The 19,986-nt window shown below is 34.0% G+C and overlaps 1 protein-coding gene across 1 annotated transcript in view; it reads left to right on the top strand.

Moving 5' to 3' along the window:
* The window catches only part of Corin (corin serine peptidase), an 89,483-nt gene that overhangs the window by 51,970 nt on the left and 17,527 nt on the right, over positions 1 to 19,986 (top strand). The window contains exons 5-10 of the mRNA XM_089696859.1: positions 3,401 to 3,541; positions 10,634 to 10,828; positions 14,581 to 14,713; positions 15,632 to 15,784; positions 17,695 to 17,913; positions 19,374 to 19,521. Coding sequence (XP_089552985.1) covers positions 3,401 to 3,541; positions 10,634 to 10,828; positions 14,581 to 14,713; positions 15,632 to 15,784; positions 17,695 to 17,913; positions 19,374 to 19,521 — 989 coding nt within the window. The remainder of the gene's footprint in view (positions 1 to 3,400; positions 3,542 to 10,633; positions 10,829 to 14,580; positions 14,714 to 15,631; positions 15,785 to 17,694; positions 17,914 to 19,373; positions 19,522 to 19,986) is intronic.

Raw genomic sequence — 19,986 nt, forward strand, 5'->3', positions numbered from 1 at the left:
ACAAAACAAGTCTCAGCGCCACTTGATTCCTAAATGTTCTAAAAACTATAACGAAAACTTGCTAGCTCACACTAACACACCTCCAGCGCTTGATCGCTGCACAATGTTGCACTAGCGCACCTGAACCACTTTTAGAAAGCGCTTTTTAGCTTTCAAAAAGGCGCTTTCCTTACAATCCTTTGAATGCTTAGTGGTCTCTTCAAGGAACGTCGCTTGAAGTTTCCGTGGATATAGTAACAATGGATTTTAAGGAACTTTTCAAAACTGTAAGGTAATTTTTGTACAGTTTTAGTGTTCATTACTTACTTGATTGAACGCTTTGTTTTATGTGTTGTTTAAAGTTGAAATGTATGAAAGGCCACGATATAGAAATATATTAAATTTACTACAAACGGAAACAAAATGCTATTTAAGAAACCAATATTGAAGAAATATTATTTAACAACTTGTTATGAATTACCAACTAAAAAGTACATTTTATTTTATACATTAGAAGATGGAATTGTTTCGTAATGTTTAATTTTAATCAATACGTTTAAACAAATTTACCTACCTATAGAATAAATAATGATCATTGAAACACCTAGTTTTTGCGAATGAAAATTTAAAAAAAATAATTAAAAATAATTATGTTTACTTTTCCAAAATCCTAGTATCAAAGGCCTTTTTCCTGTAAATTTGCTTTTCCTTGTAACAGTTACGAGTGCGAATCAAATATCAAAACTATTTGTATTCTCTCGTTGTTTCTGATGCAGCATTAAATAAATAATTTGATGTTTTATTGAAGTAAAGCTAGCTAAGATCCAAAATACTTTACTAAAATAAAATTAGGAGTATTAAAAAAAGTCACCGTATATTATATTTTATATCAAAAAAACGAATGTGCTATGTGTCGTGTGTAGCTGCGATAAATTGATTTTTCCCTTCGAAATGCCTATTTGTCGATTGTTAACTATCGTCCACGATTCGATCGCCATCGATTGTTCCACATAAATACCATAAATTCAAAAATACATATCTACTCATATTGAAAACGATGGTACATCTTTGAAGATGAGATCACCTGACACACATCATATTGTCTTCAAAATACAATTATCTATCCTATCTATCCGCAGTGAAAACTATTTTAATTACAGCATTGTCATTCAAAAAGCAAGCCATTGAATACGCAACAACGTAAACCGTATACCTATATAAATGGAAAACACGTTACCAAAACAAAATACAGAACGCAATCAAAACGCATACAATAGGAATGAATGAACAATGAATGAATATTGTCTACCGCTTGCAGCTATTATTACCCTTTTGTTAATGAAGATTATTCCCGGAACAGCTCGAGCGGTAAAGATATTTCTGCATTAATCCAGAATAGTTTGCACAAAGCGAAGGAGCTTATCATTCACTCGAAAACATGCATTGTTTTTTGTTCCTTCATTTAGTATGCTCAAGTATTCTAAACGTTTCGTAATACGTTGTATAGTTATGAACTAATATACTGAACATAGGGGCTAGAAATTTGTTCAGATTAAGAAGATTAAACATTAAAAAATTATAGGTAATCTCATTATGGTTTTAAAACTTTATTCACTGCTACCTCATCAGATTATCCAACTCTTAGTCAAAAAGTAATAAACATGCCGACAAATATCTACCCGCAAATTTTACCCGCTATTTAATATAAATAATTTGGAAAATCCAAAAGTGCACGCCTCATAATTTTTTTTTTAATAAATATTTATTTATTATTATTCTTGTTTATTTAATAACAATTAAACCACATCGAATCAGACCCTGAAAAATGAAAGGGTTCTATTCCTGAGAATACTCAAGCGTAAGAGAAAAAAAAAGACTCGATTAGTAAAGTATTTCGGTCGCTATCGTGTTAACAAGAAAAAGGATCCGCACATACAGACACACGGACGTCCAAGACAGAACTTTTTTAAACTGTTTTTTAACTAGTTTAAATAACAAAAATGACATCAAAAATATCATGAACGTTAAAAATAGTGTTTTTTCTTAATATGTGTGTGTATGTATTATCTTACAAGTGCAATGTATGATACATAAAGACATTTTAAGTTTGAAAAATCAGATGTTTTGCGCGAAGTGACAGTAGTACCCACCTCAACGCTTCGCTTATGAGGCGTGCAAAAAAAATCATACGTATATATCGTAATAGTTAGATCGATAGCACACTGTCTGGCGTATAAGGACTTAATAGCTAACCCTTCTAACCGTTAGATCTGCCGTTGTTTTTCATGTTACGCATCACGACCCATCCAGACCCATCACGACTTCAGCTATTTAAAGGTTGTAATCAGATGTTCGGGTGCTTGTTATTGTTATTAATTCTTATACATATTCGGTCTGATCATAACACAATAGCTAAAAAATAATCAAAAGTTTCATACGTGTTTCCTAACATACAAGAATCTCATACCTACTGGTAAAGCAAAAAAAAATTATAGCTGGTACAAATACATAGAATAGCGATATTACATTTTCATAAAAGTACCTACCTTATAGAATATATTTCATTCATAATATTTAATACAGGACGATGTATTTAAGATAGATACATAGAAGTAGGTACATGTACAGTAGGTATATTCTATACCTAATGAATTTATTTTATAATTATTAAAGTTAACAAAACAACCGTCACTACAATATACTACGAAACAACAACAATGCAACAATTGACAAGCAACCCTTGATAAATTCCCTTATGGATTGATGTAATCGGTTTAACCTCGTTATAGTATGAGCAAGGAAACAGCAAACGTTATGTCAAGGAAATTAAGCTAATAGGAGGGTTTGAGCTCAGCTGCTTGTGATTGGATCTTTAAATTCAGATTATCTTTGTCGAAGGTTTCGCTTTGAAAAATAAGATGGTTGTATAATGAGTTGTTTAATTATAGGATTGAATGAATAGTTGGAAGATATGTATAAATATGTTGAATTTTAAGAAATAGTATGTTAGCGATCAATTACGTTATTGCAGCTTATTATATAGAGGACTAGATTGCCTGGGTTTTGCCTGGGTTGACGATGGCTCTGGTTTAAAATAAAAGAGATATAGGTGAACTGGTGAAGCATTCCAATGGTACACGAAAAATAAAAATATTTTTATATCGATTGAGTAGTTTTTGAGTCAACTGGTAACAAGCAAACAAAACTCTTTATAATATTACTATTAAGAGTATACATAAATTAAATATACTTAAGTATAAAAACTAAAAACTAAAATCGGTTATACTTAACCGATTTTAGCTTTGGCTCTTATCCATAGTTTTTGAGTTGTACGTGTGATATAGGCACAAAAAACTTTCCTCTTCGAATATAAGCGTAAAAATCACGAAAAAACAACGATTACAGTACTATTTACTTCCAGATGCTTCGCGACATGAGAGGGCCGAGCACAGAGAGTTCTGCCCATAGATTCAGAATGATGCAACTGGCCCTCAACGCAGTAGCCTTACTGGCTATCACTGGTGCCCTCTTCGCTTACTTCCGAGCGAACCCGGCTGTACAGGTAATGGTAAGGTATAACATGTTATTACGTAGCACATGTAGATGTAGAATAGCTATTCTACAGTTATCTGCATTCTGCGCTTAAGGCTGCTTCGTTTCCACCAGAGATGTGCAAGGATGCGTTGCGAAACTATGAAATGTTATTTTGCTCAAAATTAAAAATATCATACACATTTTTCGCACACAAATCACGCTTGTTTTGTATGCGCAAAAACCTAGCACCACTGAGCCGTTTCCATCAGAGCTGTGCTGAGCGAGACGAGTTAAATGAAACGATACTATTGGTTCTTTACAAACGCATCTCTCGCTACGCAGCCTCGCATATCTCTGGTGGAAAAGCAGCCTAAAACTGTAACGTTGATAAAGGTAAGTTATGACATTTTTAACTCGTCGTCGCTATGTCGTATTTGAATTTTGTTGTGCATAAATATTTTGCTACATTAAAAATATTTGTTGGAATTCATAATACAAATTTGCATAATGATAATAGCAACAGACTTCTTAATGTAAAAATTACGGTTCAAGTATATCTTACAATGTTTTACGACATCTAAGCTCTAAGCTTTAGATGTAATTTTAATCTTTATGAAAAATTTTCAAACATTTTTAATAAATTAGGATTGTAATATGAAGTAGAATAAATATAATATCACATTTCATTTCTTTTTAATAACAAGAACAAATATTAACCACGGATAAGCATAATTGTTTCGATTCTTCTTGTCTATTATTTGTGATAAGAATTTTAACAATTCCTATAACTAAGACTTCTGTTGCTTGAAGAAACGTAGACATATACGTATAACATAGACCTATCCATAATGATATAATTTCGTAGTACATACATTTTATAATTTTGGTGGTATTACTAAAGTGATAACCAAGAGCAAACTATCTAAAAATATTCTTATTTTCAATCAATTCTATGTTACAAACCAAGTAATTTAAATACACAAAGACCCTTACCAATATGTGGAAATGCCTTAACTCTCGGGCTTCATCTATTTACGTGTGCAATGTAAGTCCAATGTCGAACTAAACTTGAACGAACATATTTGTAACTAGCTGCTCCGCGCGGTTTCACCCCCGTGGCTCCACCCCTGTTGATTGTAGCGCAATGATATATAGACTATAACCTTCCTCGATAAATGGGATATCTAACACCGAAAGAATTTTTCAAATCGGACCAGTAGTTCCCGAGATTAGCGCGTTCAAACAAACAAACAAACTCTTCAGCTTTATAATATTATTAGTATAGATTGTTCTTGTACATTAAAATAATCTATTGTTTTAACTGAAGAAAAACAGTTGCTTAAATGCAGAACAAAAGAATAGTGACTTTTCCATTTTGAAACCTTAAAAAATTCCTCTTTACCGCGCAGCAAAGAAAAATGGCAGTATACGCGTCAGTTTAACAGATGCAACGAGAATTTTAATTTAGAACGGCCGCCATTTATAATGGTTTGTCTTCTGGACGATTGTGACGGACTTTTGTAGGTAAGAATGAAGTGTTTAAAGAAAACGTATTTTAAGAAGAAGCCTGCGAAGAAATGGTACCTATCGCCTATTCGACGCCTTAAAATTCAGTACATAAAATTAAGGTACCTAGTAGTATACACTTTGCATAATACCATCCTTAGGTAAGAAAGAAAGAAAGAAAGAAAGAAAAACATTTATTTGACAACACAGCGTGACACATCAAAAAAGTAGACAATAAAGAAAAGAATACATACAAATAACACAAAAAATTCAACACGAAAAAAATAAAAAATATTAAAACAAATTGTGCCCGCAGTACCGCCAAAAAGGACCTAGTTCAGCTTGTGCCAGGCATGAGCCTAGCGCTGGTTTTCAACTAGAACCTAGTTTCGACTCACGGATGTGAAGCGACGCAATAATAATAATTAATTAAAAATAATGTGATAAACATAATATTACATACATATATATCATACCGTGAAAAAACGTACCCACACAAATATCCAAATAAAAAGTTCTATAAAATAAATAGACTTAAGATAGGATTGACCCATACCAATAGATAAAAAAAAAACAAAAACGAAAAAATAAGCATTGGACATTAATCTAACCTTCGCTGTTCATCGATTAAGTAGTTCTTAAGATGTTTTTTGAATGTATTAATGTTTAACAATAACCTAATCGGTGGCGGCAAGTCATTCCATATTTTCGATGCTGCATAGCGGAAGCTGCCTCTAAAAGTGGAAGTACTATGTTGAGGAATGATAAGTGGCTGAGCACAGCTTCTGCATGCAACATCTCGACTGCTCGTTGTCCAGCTGAGCTTTTCGTACAGATATATAGGCATACGGGTCTTGGCAATACCGAACATGAGACAGGCCAGATGTAGTTGGCGTCTTGCTTGTAGTTTAAGAACACCCTGCTTATTTAGGAAAGGTGTGACATGTCTACGTGGTGGTATAGTGTAGCAGTACCGTGCACACGCAGGTACACATCGAACTAAACGAGGAAAATGTATCCTTTGTTTAAACAGCCTCGTGTAAACGCAAATACAGAAATACGGCCCACTGCTTATAATTGTATGGTCATAACTTTTATATTTTCGAGTTGTTATATCGAATGAATACACAACAATGTAGTGTTCTACTTTCGGCCTGTTTAAAAGTAATTGTAACATTAAAATATAATGAAGCCTAAGACGGTAATTGTCGTATTCTCCACAATAGTGGAGGCCCTGGAGGCTTTCCACACGTTGTTCAATGTTTTGTTTTCTATTTCATTCCAACTTCACAAAGAACAGAGTAATGGATGTTGTTTCGCGAAGCTTTGTTTTATACGTCAATGAAATACTTTGGGGCATTTTCCCTTGAAGCCTTTTGTTTTTTTGAATATGTACGCATTGGATTTCGCCGCTTTGTTAACGTTGTTGCTCTTCGGCGTAGAAACTGAACCGGTCGGTGGTACCTATGCCATATATAGCCATGTAACAGGACTATTCTAAAGCGCTTTAAAATACATCAATGTGCTTATCACTACATAGTATAAAACAAAGTCGCTTTCCCTGTCCCTATGTCCCTATGTCCCTATGTCCCTATGTCCCTTTGTACGCTTAAATCTTTGAAACTACGCAACGGATTTTGATGCGGTTTTTTTTAATAGATAGAGTGATTCAAGAGGAAGGTTTATATGTATAATAAGATCCATTAAGTAGTGGAGAAGTACTGTTATTTTTGAGGTTTCTAATGTGATGTCGTAAAAAATTACATTTATTCCGCTTACATTGCAAACGCAGGCTGAACCCTACGAGTTTTATCAAAATAATGTACTAAGTATTATACACATTGAAAAGGTCTACAGAAAAGTCCGCGATGGTATATGTCTATCTCTTATGGATAACCCACAATAACTTTTTTTTGTCATTTACTTTTTACGACAAATAATGGCTAATTTTCGAAGCGATTTTAACCAATACAGCATTAATCCTTAACCAATTAAATACCATGGATACATTGTTCATTTAATATAGATCTATATGGCCCTTTACACCGTATGATTTAAGTGAATATTTTCGAAGATATTACAGATTTAAAAATTGCAGGACGTAGCGTTTGCGGCCGCCCGGCTATGTATTTTATACCCGTGCGATGCCGGAGGCTGGAGCGGGCCGCTATATTTTTATACCTATACAACGTTCACAATTTTTCTGTAGTGTATTTAGTATCAGCATTGCACCCGTGCGAAGCCGGGGCGGGTCGCTAGTTAACTTATAACAGGGGATTATTCATTTAAATTTATTCAATATACATTACTGACACGCCAATTGATATTATTGGTACTACATAGATGATTTTTTTTATTTAGCGTCATTATTACCTAATTATTGTCATCAAAAGGATTAATAAGGAAACATAGCTATTTTTTATCATTTGACCCGTTTAAAATATACCCAAATTTATAAAGTTCAGCCAACGGGATCAGAGGACAATTTTAAAGATGCCAATCTGTACGAAATTAAAATGAAAAGGTAATCCCTTCGGGTGTTCTTGGAAGTGGGATTAAAAGCTGACTTCGTAATTTGGGTCTACGTTTGCAGGTCTGACTCAATTATAAGGTTTCCAGGACTTATCAAAGGCTACTTTGTATAGGAGATACGTTACTTACTTTTGTGTGACTTTGATTACAATATGCTGTAAGCGTATAATATATTCTGTTGATTAACTTGTTTTAGATACTGTTGTATACTGGTTTATTGGAATTATTTCTTGGATAATCTTAATAAATTTTACACATGTGTTTCTTGACAGTATTTATCAACGAAATAAATTACAAACTGCTTTGTTGAAGTTATGTATTGTAATATAACTGTATATTTTAATAATATATGTTATAAATATAAAATACATATTATTAAATTCAAATCGCTAACATAAACCATGTTACGACAAAACATACAAAAGTACTGAAAACGTCCTTTTGAAAGGACGACCAAAAATAGCAACTCGGAGGCGATAATCATATTGACAAATATTCATTGCATGAGAAAATATATCGTGTAAACATCATTAAAGCAGCCCAATTATATTTGATCCCGTCTATTTTTGTACCTTCATAGATTATTTATATAAATTTATCATGCTAACTGAATTGTATAATGGTTGTACTAGTATTTTTGAATACACAAATTATGCATAGTTAATCGGATTTCATTCAATGTAAAAAGTCGCTTTCCACTGTTTCTCTGTTTTGGTTTAGGTTTTTACTTTTTTTAATATATAGAATGGTGCTAGAGGAAAGTATATAATATGCATAGTTGCTTTCGCTAGTAATTAATACAATTTTAACTACAGCGAATGAGTTTTAATTTTAAATTTGTTCATCACTACATAGTATAAAGCAAAGTCGCTTTCCCTGTCCCTATGTCCCTATGTCCCTATGTCCCTTTGTACGCTTAAATCTTTGAAACTACGCAACGGATTTTGATGCGGTTTTTTTTAATAGATAGAGTGATTCAAGAGGAAGGTTTATATGTATAATAACATCCATTAAATAGTGGAGAAGTACTGTTATTTTTGAGGTTTCTAATGTGATGTCGTAAATTTTTACATTTTTTCCGCTTACATTGCAAACGCAGGCTGAACCCTACGAGTTTTATCAAAATAATGTACTAAGTATTATACACATTGAAAAGGTCTTCAGAAAAGTCCGCGACGGTATATGTCTATCTCTTATGGATAACCCACAATAACTTTTTTTTGTCATTTACTTTTTACGACAAATAATGGCTAATTTTCGATGCGATTTTAACCAATACATCATTAATCCTTAACCAATTAAATACCTTGAATACAATGTTCATTTAATATAGATCTATATGGCCTTTTACACCGTATGATTTAAGTGAATATTTTCGAAGATATTACAGATTTAAAAATTGCGGGACGTAGCGTTTGCGGCGGTACCGTCCGGCCGCCCGGCTATCTATTTTATACCCGTGCGAAGCCGGAGCGGGCCGCTATGTTTTTATATACTACGTTCACAGTTTTTCTGTAGTGTTTTTAGTATCAGCATTGCACCCGTGCGAAGCCGGGGGGGGTCGCTAGTCGGTATATAAAACCGTTCAATAGAGCATATTTTGTCATAAATATTTGTAAACAAGTTCTTTTTTCCATTTTTAAGGTTGTACAATTTTATTTATTACCACACTAATTTGTACAAAAATTAATAACAAACTGATAATACGCAAGGAACGTCAGATTCACTTATTCAATCGATCCACAGGCAGGTTTTCAAAATTAACCATCAAAGACTACCCAGTTTCATTATTCTTAAAATATTACATCGCTATTCGGAGCTCACAGAGGCAAGGTTAGGCAAAATTAAGTTTCCCCTCACGTGGCCACAGCGACCGATGAGACCGCAATTAATCTCGCCTTTTGTGAAACTACCCGTTAATTAACATATTTCCACCGCCCAGCATCACGCCGGAATGGGGTTTCATTATAAATGTTTATTGACGAAACAAATGTGATATTAATTTTTGGTAAAGAGTTGATCGAAATTAATACGGGAATGATAACACCCGATTTTACGCGATCGTTTTTCAATAATTTTTATTAATGGTCTGTTAAATAAAGGGCTTCTGAGCTCTTAATTTTAAAGTAGCTTCTTGAAGGTCTTAAAAATTCAGTTAAATGCTATTTATAGATTTTTAGAACTGAAATTTTTCTTACGAGAATATAAATGAAAAGAAGCTTTGTTTATTACAATGTCTCTATCGAAATAGATTTTCAAGTCTAAATCTAATCTATTATTAAACTTATCTCATACAGTTAGTGCAGACGTCTAATCTCCTCTATTATGTGACTATGTCTATTATATTATCAACTATAGAGCAGAAGTGACTTAGAAATTCAATAATTTAATTAATTTCCCCAAATCCGCATTCTAAGACAAAAAAAAGCAAAAATGCATGCATTCTCCATTATCTGCACAATAGTGCACTTCTCTTAAGACGATAATAATATTCATGAAACGTCTATATTAGTATACCAGCTTTTTGCCCGCGACTTCGCCCGCATAGTTCCCATTCCCGTGAGATTTCCGAGATAAAGCCTATTCTTTCTCAGGAGTCAGGTCTTAAGCATCTCGTTACCAAAGGTACAGGGAATATTATTAAATAAAACAAAATATAAATAATAAATACTGCGCCATAATTGCGGAGTAAAATAAATAGAGAAAACTCAATTATTTGTACGGTTTATAATTAAATTACATGCATTGTCATGTTTACTTCGTTTGTTTATTTTCAATTTTAGCTTTAAGTAACATTCGTAATTACGTGTAATTTATAGTGAATATTTTAAGTGTTAATGAATTTTTGCTATTTTATTAAGGAAAGAAAAATAGATATTATGTGGTAATTGGAGCATTTGATGCAACTATCATCAAAGTATTCATATCGTCAGTGGTGCAAAGGAACGAATTTTTACGTGTCTCAATGTCGTCATGCTATCTAATGATTAAACAAATACTTTTACGTGCTCTCGCTTCTACCAACGAATATTTTTTCTCTTCTATTTTCCTTCTACCCCACTAAACCACCTGTGTTCTACAGTACGTATCCCAAGTGGTGAACCGTTCCACCGTGGTGACCTGGCCGGCGCCGACCGAGCCGCCCGGCGCGCGCAACCCGGCGCCTGGCGTGTGCCTGCCTGTGATCGTCAGCTTCTGCCACCAGCATCGGATATCGTATAACTTCACGGTGTTCCCGAACTATATTGGACACTTCGGGCAAAGGGATGCTCAGCAGGTTGGATTTTATTTTTTTATTTTTCTAGCATTAAATATTATCAAAAAAATTAAGACTACAAAAAAAAAAACGTTCGTCAGGTGGTTCTGAATCGGTCTTTCGCAAAAAAAAAGACGGATTGCACTCCGGGAGTGCCGGCAAAAGTGAAAACTTGATTATTAACGTTGAGCATGTTTGATATTTTGGGATGGTATCCGTCTTACGCTTTTTCGATCAGGTCACGTGTACTGACGCGAGTTTAAGATTTTATACCGATTACAGAAAAAGTGCTCAACGCCGCTAAAGAAGTTTTCACTTCAAAAATGTTTGCAGAGAATTTAACGTGTTAACACAGAGATTATGTTTTATTTTTATAAAATTGGGGGAAAAAAATTAAGGAACTTGTAAAATAGCTATCTTGCTTTTGATTACCTCGTTGATTTTTACTAACAATGATTTCTAGCATTTTTCAAACAATTTTAAAATCACTGTTCATCCTAAAAATTCACTAATCAACTATATTTTTATTGTATAGCATGTATATGTACTAGATAGGCATTAGTGTCCAGTAATATCAGATGTGGTACATGAGAACTGAGAAGCATGTACTATTGCTTGTATACACAAGTGTTATCACAGATTACTCGTGAGATGAGGCTTCATGGCTAGTTGCACTTTATCATCGATGTAACAGCCTAACCCACTAAGTCTATAGATGGGTGACTGCTCTTTGGTATTTCAGCTCCTATGCCTATATTTCATCTAGCGATAGTCATTTTCATAGATACTTTTGTAGCTTTAAGTCATTCTTGAAGCCAGGCAACGAACTCAATATTGTAAACAGTTTGACTTAAATAAATATAATAAATCAAGGACTTATCGTACTCATGCATCCACGTTTAGAACAAGGTACAATCCAATCCTTCAATGACCTGCAGCTGTAATAAGCATTACAGATTAAATCTGCCTAATTAAGGTAATTCCCAGGAAATACGGGCTTGCGTTCAGTAATTGTACCTATTTCTAACTATTATTATTAAGTGGATATTCATTAATATCTCATAAGCTTAATGAAGCATTCTCGAGACGGCATAATAACTTGTTTACGGTGTAATTAAAAGCAGAACTTGACGGAATAAATCTGAGCACTTTTATTGCAATCATGCCTTAAATATTAATGATCCGTATTATTCGCTAAGTTATTTATGGTGAAATTTTAGCTCGAGTATTTTTATTTACGGTTTGATAAATTTCTCCTCTTGTAATAAGTATTTTATGGATTATATTTTCAAAGGAATCGCCTTTGTAATGTTAATTATTTAGAGTGTTTGATGTCAACCATTCAATGGGATTTTTTTAAGGAGATTTGGGTCAATTAACTTGCACATCAATATGATTGAGAAATGTCGTTATTTCTGCTTTGAAATCAATCGGATGGGGGGAAATTAATTTTCAAGAAGCTGTATCTAATTAAAATATAAAAAAACACGCAAAGTGGTTTTTGGACTTTTATTTATTACTTCGACTTTGAAACTTTTCAAAATATTGTCCAGTAATAACTTACCTTTATATGAAAAACGAGAAAGTAGCCTTCAGCCGAAGGGTTTCCCTAATTATTGTACGGCGTACGTGAGGCGACACCGCGGCCGCCGATTAGCAGGCCGTGGAGGGGGGTATATATACACAAATTAATTGGTCCTGAAGCCATTTGCCTTCGATCCGCTTAGCTGACTCGTCAATTATCTACACGTCGAGGTCAGATGTCAGCGATCATTATGTTTTTATGGCTTCCCTTGAAGTTAAATATCGTTTTCACTTTGATGGTTAAGTGACTTCCGAGGAGGTTCTGACTTGACCGCGTTCGGTGGGACACTAAATATGATTGAAACTGGTTGTTATGTATTCTTGTATGAAATGATTCTAGGTTTTGCTATAACTACAAACATCAAAATTAATAATAACAATTAAAAATTGTAAAACATCGGAAAACTTAAATTAACGCGTATAATAGTTAGCGCAAAGACAGGTCTTAATGACAAATACCTAAAAATAACACACAGCGTTTATCGTTTATCGTTTATCGTATGTGTATTTGTGTGGCCATTAATCATTCAATTCCATCTAGTTGTTTCAGCATTTACATACACATAATAGCGTGATAATCGAATACAATTAACTATGTAACAGACTACAACAATATCTAACTAATACAGCGAAAGCTCGCAGGAATTCAGACTATGTTTTCGGCACTAGAATCTATCTAGATACCTTATCTACCGCAAACCGGCTGTAATGCCGACGTTCCTACAGCTATAGTATTGTTCTATTGTCTGATATTTAAGAGCTTATGTGCGGTATGTACGATTATATTACAAATGATGAAAGACGAAGCTATTATTTTCATATTGAACTAAATATTACAGGTTGTTGTGTGATGTTTTAAATGATTAGACTTACAAAATATATAGACAGAATCGATTCAGTCGTAATGATAGTTGTATGAGTAAATGTAAATGTTCAAAAGTTTGATATCTATTATTTAAACGTATTAAATTATAAAACATTTTATAACCCTTTCACTACCAATAATTATCTCATATCGTATACCAATTGTTTTCTCACAAAACGTCACAAAACACAGAAAGAATAGCGTCGTCTGTCCCGAAATTATTTCTTCATTATCCATCGATTTACCCCTAACAATGGAATAATGATTAATCTATTAAGCTAGCAATTAAGGCGGTTTACTCACGAGCAACTAGCACGCTATTATAGAAGTCAAGGATTGATAAGTTATGGAACATATTATACGGGATATACAAATTATAAATAATTAATTTATTCAAAAATGTAACGCTCTACATATTTTGTTAGTAATTACTGTGATATTTTATTTTCCTTATTAATGGTAATAATAAATTGCTAAAAATGTGATATAAAATTATAATTCTGCACCCTACTATATTATACGCTACATCTTTTATAATTTAAAATATTATTACTTTAACTCTCATTTGTAGATTTAGTAACAGATCATATTAGTAAACATAAAATATTGAGAGCTCTATCTCTATACTAGAACCTTCTACAACTACAGCGTTAAGTTTTACTCAACTCTCGAGCATTTCACAAAACTTAACCCGAACGCTGCACTACACACCGCCTAAGTCACCAAGGCGGAATCAATCTTAGTCACATAACAATAGACTTCACCGCGACACCTTGTCGTCTACAACAATACGTTATTTATGACTTGCATGCTTTAATTGAACGATAATTCACTTGAGAAACGAGCTTGTACTAGCCTGATTGTTTGAATCAAATCAAATTGGATCATTAATTTTGCGAAAGGAGTGGTTAAATGTTATAAAACCGATAAAATAGAGTTTAATCGTATTTTAAATTGAACCCTCTACATAATAGAATCGATAATTTTGTTTTATTGATTTATTGTACAGATTTGTAGATTGTATGTATCATCGTAATGCGTGGGATCCGGGAACATGAAAATAACAATTTTAAGCGTGGGACATGGAAGGTCCGCGAACATGTTGATAGTGTTCGTGAATCGTGACAAAAATTGCAGATATATTTTCTCAGGCAATGACAAACAATAGATGTCATAATAAATACCGGAATATTAATTAACAACAATCTTTTAATTACTGTCACATTACGCTAATTCTGTGTAAACATAATTTTGATTTTACGTAAAATAAATATTCCCGTAGTTAAATAATTTCCTTCTTTAAAAGCCTCAATATCTCGTATAGGATTTAGAGATCTACGATGCAGTGGTGGACGTGCGCTGCTACGAGCTGACAGCGCTGTTCCTGTGTTCCCTGTTCGTCCCCAAATGTGGGCCCTTAGGCCACATGGTGCGGCCCTGCAGGAGCTTGTGTCAAGGTAATTTGGACTTAATTGTAATGTCAATAAATTGAATATTAGGTATTTAAAATGTTCGCCTTTCGATACTTTAGTTAAAGTAATAAACCAGGAATACCTGGATGGTTAATTTCTCATCAATTTGTGAAAGTGAAATTTTATAATATAAATGGCTTACTTTAATTGTTTATTTAAAAAAGTTATAAAATAGGGTGAAACATGCATTTATTAATACACATTAGTTTTTGAATTAAAATACAAATGTCGATAATTCGAACCAAATGTAGAAGGTATATTTTGTGAAAAATCATGACTGTTAATTAAACGTATATTTTTATTGTCTTAAAAAATAACCAGTTTAGTTCTAACAACAGAAATAAAATATTGTTGACTACCAAAACATTCAGCATTGGTTGAAATAATTCCAACCGTAGTAACTCATAAACTTCCCCTCACAAGCCCCAACGTTTTCCCATTAATTGTTACCTGTTACCAGTTTTCCAACTTGAGGAAATTAATTTTCCCATTACTTGAACCACAAGTGTACAAACACTTAAGCGTAAAATGTCTGAATTGTGAAAAATTTGCAAACATACTCATTTTCAAAATACAAATAGGATTCTTTTTTTTCAATAAACTTCGTTCAGTGTATTTTTCTTCACAAAAAAACAAGGTTCTAGTGGATACGAAGAACTGTTTGACAAGAAAATTTTAATCATTCTTATGAATAAAGCTGCGCTCAATTGTGACATTTATTTTGATAAAAAAGTGTGTACCTAATATGTAGAACCTTCATCCAGCAATAAAAGCAAGCTATCTAATGGTAAAACAACGTATGAATTTGGTCTAGCAGTTACAAACAATCAAAACTTTCGTCCCTACGATAACAGTAACTACAAACTACACATTCCTATTATGGTTTACTGTAAATTTGTACAGAAACAATGCGCCGCTGCGGCTTCTTCCTGGAAGTGTTCGGTCTGTCGATGCCGGACTACCTCCAGTGCGACATCTTCCCGGAGTCGACTGACACCGATGTGTGTCTGGGGAACAAGGAGGTGAAGGACGCTAAGGTTCGAGCTGCTAAACCAGGTGAGTTTATTATTTAACACACGTTGATTGTAGAAATGCCTATGTGGCAATTTCTAGTAGATATCACTGCAATCAATTAGTTTCGATAAATATTGAATATTAAAATCTACTCCGTGTATCAGTTATATATTGTTCATCTCTATTGCGAATTATATTCATTATATATAAATAGGATATTATAGATAGAATTCGGCAAGATAATGTTGCGGTTTTATTTTTAGATCTATGAGGATTTATGACATTAATAAATGTTTGAAAAAATTAACACATTGAAAAATATCAATTAGGTTACGATGACGTCTCTATGAAATGCACTGTCCCATTATTATATTTTCTGGACTTACGGTACGATGAGCGCACATCTTGGAGTCAGCAGTTTCCAAGAAACCTACCAACTTAGGGTAGATAGCTCGCAATCAGTTTATATCTTCTTATATATAAAAATGAATCGCAAAATGTGTTGGTAAGCGCATAACTCGAGAACGGCTGAACCGATTTCGATAATTCTTTTTTTATTATATTCCTTGAAGTACGAGGATGGTTTTTATGTAGAGAAAACGTAAATATGTACCACGGGCGAAGCCGGGGCGGACCGCTAGTTTTTTATAATAATTGTTGTAAAACCGATTATAGATGCCGAGATAATAATATTATGTCATTGTTTATTGCTTGTTTCAATGTTGCATAAACATTTCACATACTTTCATAAAAGCCTAACAACTGTAACCCTGTATTGTGTAAATGGATATTTTTCGAGATAACACCTATCGAGAGCAATTAATCACGCTCGAAAATCTCACATATTACATTATCTTCATCCACGTCAAGCTCAAACAATCTCTTTCTATATTTACTTTTTGATGTTATCTCGTAACATACGTTATGGATTTTAAGTTTTAACTTGATATTGTTCGTAGTGTTGAAAGTTCTTGAATTAATTATAAATAATTTTTATGTTTATATTGTGTGTACTCTACTTATAATTTACTAACTGTGTCACGCGGTTAGATCCGCGTACAAATCAAAATTTCTAAAGCGTATATGTTATTTTTGTACATAAATTACGTCACTACAGAGTATCATGAAAATCTGCTGTGTGATTTTTGCGTGAAATAGTAACATACATCAATCCATCCTCAAAAACATTCTCGTTTATATAAGCAACACAGTCTTGTCGTGTTTACAGTGCATGCACTTTTGGTCCGGGAGCCAGCAGCAGATTTTATGACCAAGTTCCTCTCAAGCGGTAATTAGTAAAATGCATCAAAGTATAGTATTATGAAGCCTCGTGAACGTCAGCTGGAGCTCGGTTGGGGGGAAGAGCGGTTGTAGCCTCCCGTATCAGCTGACGGTTTTTCCACCAAGATACAGCCAGCTGACATATATATTTATCCACAGTTACATATAAGCTATCATCAGGTAAATTTTTGTTTGAGAGGAAATAACGGAAAATAAATTTTTCTTTAAATTTAACTTTCATGTTCGAGACACCAGCTGACGTATAATACACCATGTTGTAACCAGCTGACTATTTTTTTTCGTTGAGATATTGGGTTAGCTACAATTTGACAAATTTTTAGCTGAGAGGAAATGAATGAATGAATGTATTTTTTTTCCTATGTGCGTGGGAGGCTACAACCGCTCACCCCCCCAACCGAGCGCCAGCTGACGTTCACGAGGCTTTATAATACTATACTCTCATGCGTCTGACGAATTATCTCTTGAGAGGAAATAGTTAACCAAATTTGCACCTGGCTCCCTAACCATTTCATAACCGTTATTATGTTCTATCACTCGATGTGGAGCCAATATTTTCAAAACCCAGAACCATCTATAGGCCACAATCATTCACATATAAACTTTGCAATCTCTTGAACCGTCCACCCCGTTAACAAGACTACTTTTCCCAGTCTGCCAATCCGGCTTCCAATGCGACACGAACCGCTGTATCCCGCACGACTGGCGTTGCGACGGGCACGTCGACTGCGCGGACAGGTCCGACGAGCTGAACTGCCGCGTGTGCAAGCGCTCTGGTGACGTACACTGCGGCAACCAGCGGTGCATCTCGCAGGCGCATCTGTGTGATGGCAAAGTGGACTGTCCGTGGGGGCAGGATGAGCGGAATTGCTGTGAGTGTATTTTGTAAACTGTTCACGTAATTTGATGATTATATGATAAAGGTTAATGTTGTGGGAGAAGTTATAATAAATGAATATAAGATGTACAATTTAGCTATCGCGTGAGTAAAAATAAAACATATTGGAGTCGTGCTAGTATCCTAAATATGTAGATCTATTTGGACTATAAATAGAATAAGTGGTTGTTATGTTGAAAATCTAATATATGTACAGATCTCTATATGTACAGATCTTTATATGTACAGATCTCTAATCTAAGCTTCTGAATTAACGTTCTGTTTTGATTCGTGGGGTCAAGAGGGAAACAAGAAAATACTTTTGATTGGAACATATTATGGAACTTTTGTTATTATTAATGTACTATATATTTGTTAAACTACTAATATAAGAGCCCACGACGGCCAGACTTTCCTTTCTTTCGGAAAGTTGAAAGTTTCTCTGTATATGTCTCCTATACAGATAAGAACGACCAGCGACTATCAAGTTTGGGTTGTGGTTACTTTGGCAGGAAACAGGTAGTGAAGGTGTATAAAATAGTACCTAACTTTCATTATAGTTTAAAAGCTAAATTTTATATATGTTACTTGGGGACCTATAAAAAGACATTACCTTAAGAGCCAGACAGTTTTCATGGTTCTTACATCTAGCCAGACACATTTAAAAAATAACTAACATATCATCAAATTCACATAACTACCTAAAAGCGTAACAAATATGAAATAACCCACTAAAACATTAGTTAACTATAATTATTAAAAAAATAAAAGTATAATATATAAGTAATAAAGTTATTACTTATCTTTTACGGGGGTTTATGTTGATGAAATTTCACGTATCTCGATGACACAATAAAAAAGTCATCGGGATACGTGAAATTCCATCAACATAAGTCTAAGTAAAAGATAAGTAATAACTTTATTACTTATATATTATACTTTTATTTTTTTAATAATTATAGTTAACTAATGTTTTAGTGGGTTATTTCATATTTGTTACGCTTTTAGGTAGTTATGTGAATTTGATGATATGTTAGTTATTTTTTAAATGTGTCTGGCTAGATGTAAGAACCATGAAAACTGTCTGGCTCTTAAGGTTATGTCTTTTTATAGGTCCCCAAGTAACATATATAAAATTTAGCTTTTAAACTATAATGAAAGTTAGGTACTATTTTATACACCTTCACTACCTGTTTCCTGCCAAAGTAACCACAACCCAAACTTGATAGTCGCTGGTCGTTCTTATCTGTATAGGAGACATATACAGAGAAACTTTCAACTTTCCGAAAGAAAGGAAAGTCTGGCCGTCGTGGGCTCTTGATCTATACCTTTTCGCCATAATCGGTAATGGCATTATCGTTTTGGAAGTTCGTACAATTGTTTTTGCACAAAGATATAACATTAAAAGGTACACGCCATCCACATTTTTTTTACTAAGCCGTGCAATTCCTACAGTACGGCTAAGCGAGTCAAACGGAGATGTAGGCGCCGGCGAAGTACAAGTATACCGCGCGGCGAACCAGTCCTGGTTCCCCGCGTGCCTCGCCGCCGCGCCCCTGGACAGAGACACCGCTGCAGAGATCTGTTCCATGCTTGGATACACGTATGCGACATACCTTCCACAATACATCATTGCTGTCAGTTAGCTAACTGCCTTAGGCCAATAGAAAACTTAAAAACACGAACACAAATAATAAACATAATAGTTGACGTCCGTATTGCCAAATGTTAGAAAGCTATCGAATAAGGGCTACGGAGCTACGCCGTAGATGTTTCTACGAACCTACGAACTGAGGACTGAATACAGTAGTAATAACGTGTAATCAGTCGTTCTAGTTAGTACGTTCGTAGTAACGTCTACGGCGTAGCATTCATTTGCTAATATGCTATGCTACGGTTACGAACCACGAATAATTTCGTATATTGACTTGGATTAACCTATCTCAATCGCTGCTGCTTAAAAATATTGGTAATATAAGATAATTTCACTTATATATATATACTATAGGACTACCACCATTGGTAGTAATATGAGTATTACCAATGAGAATACATCTAATTAAAATAT

This window comes from Colias philodice, chromosome 6 (genome assembly GCF_061535455.1).
Source record: "Colias philodice isolate Cphi_HAF_F1 chromosome 6, ilColPhil1 Martin Lab GWU primary, whole genome shotgun sequence".
NCBI classification, from domain to species: Eukaryota; Metazoa; Arthropoda; class Insecta; order Lepidoptera; family Pieridae; genus Colias; species Colias philodice.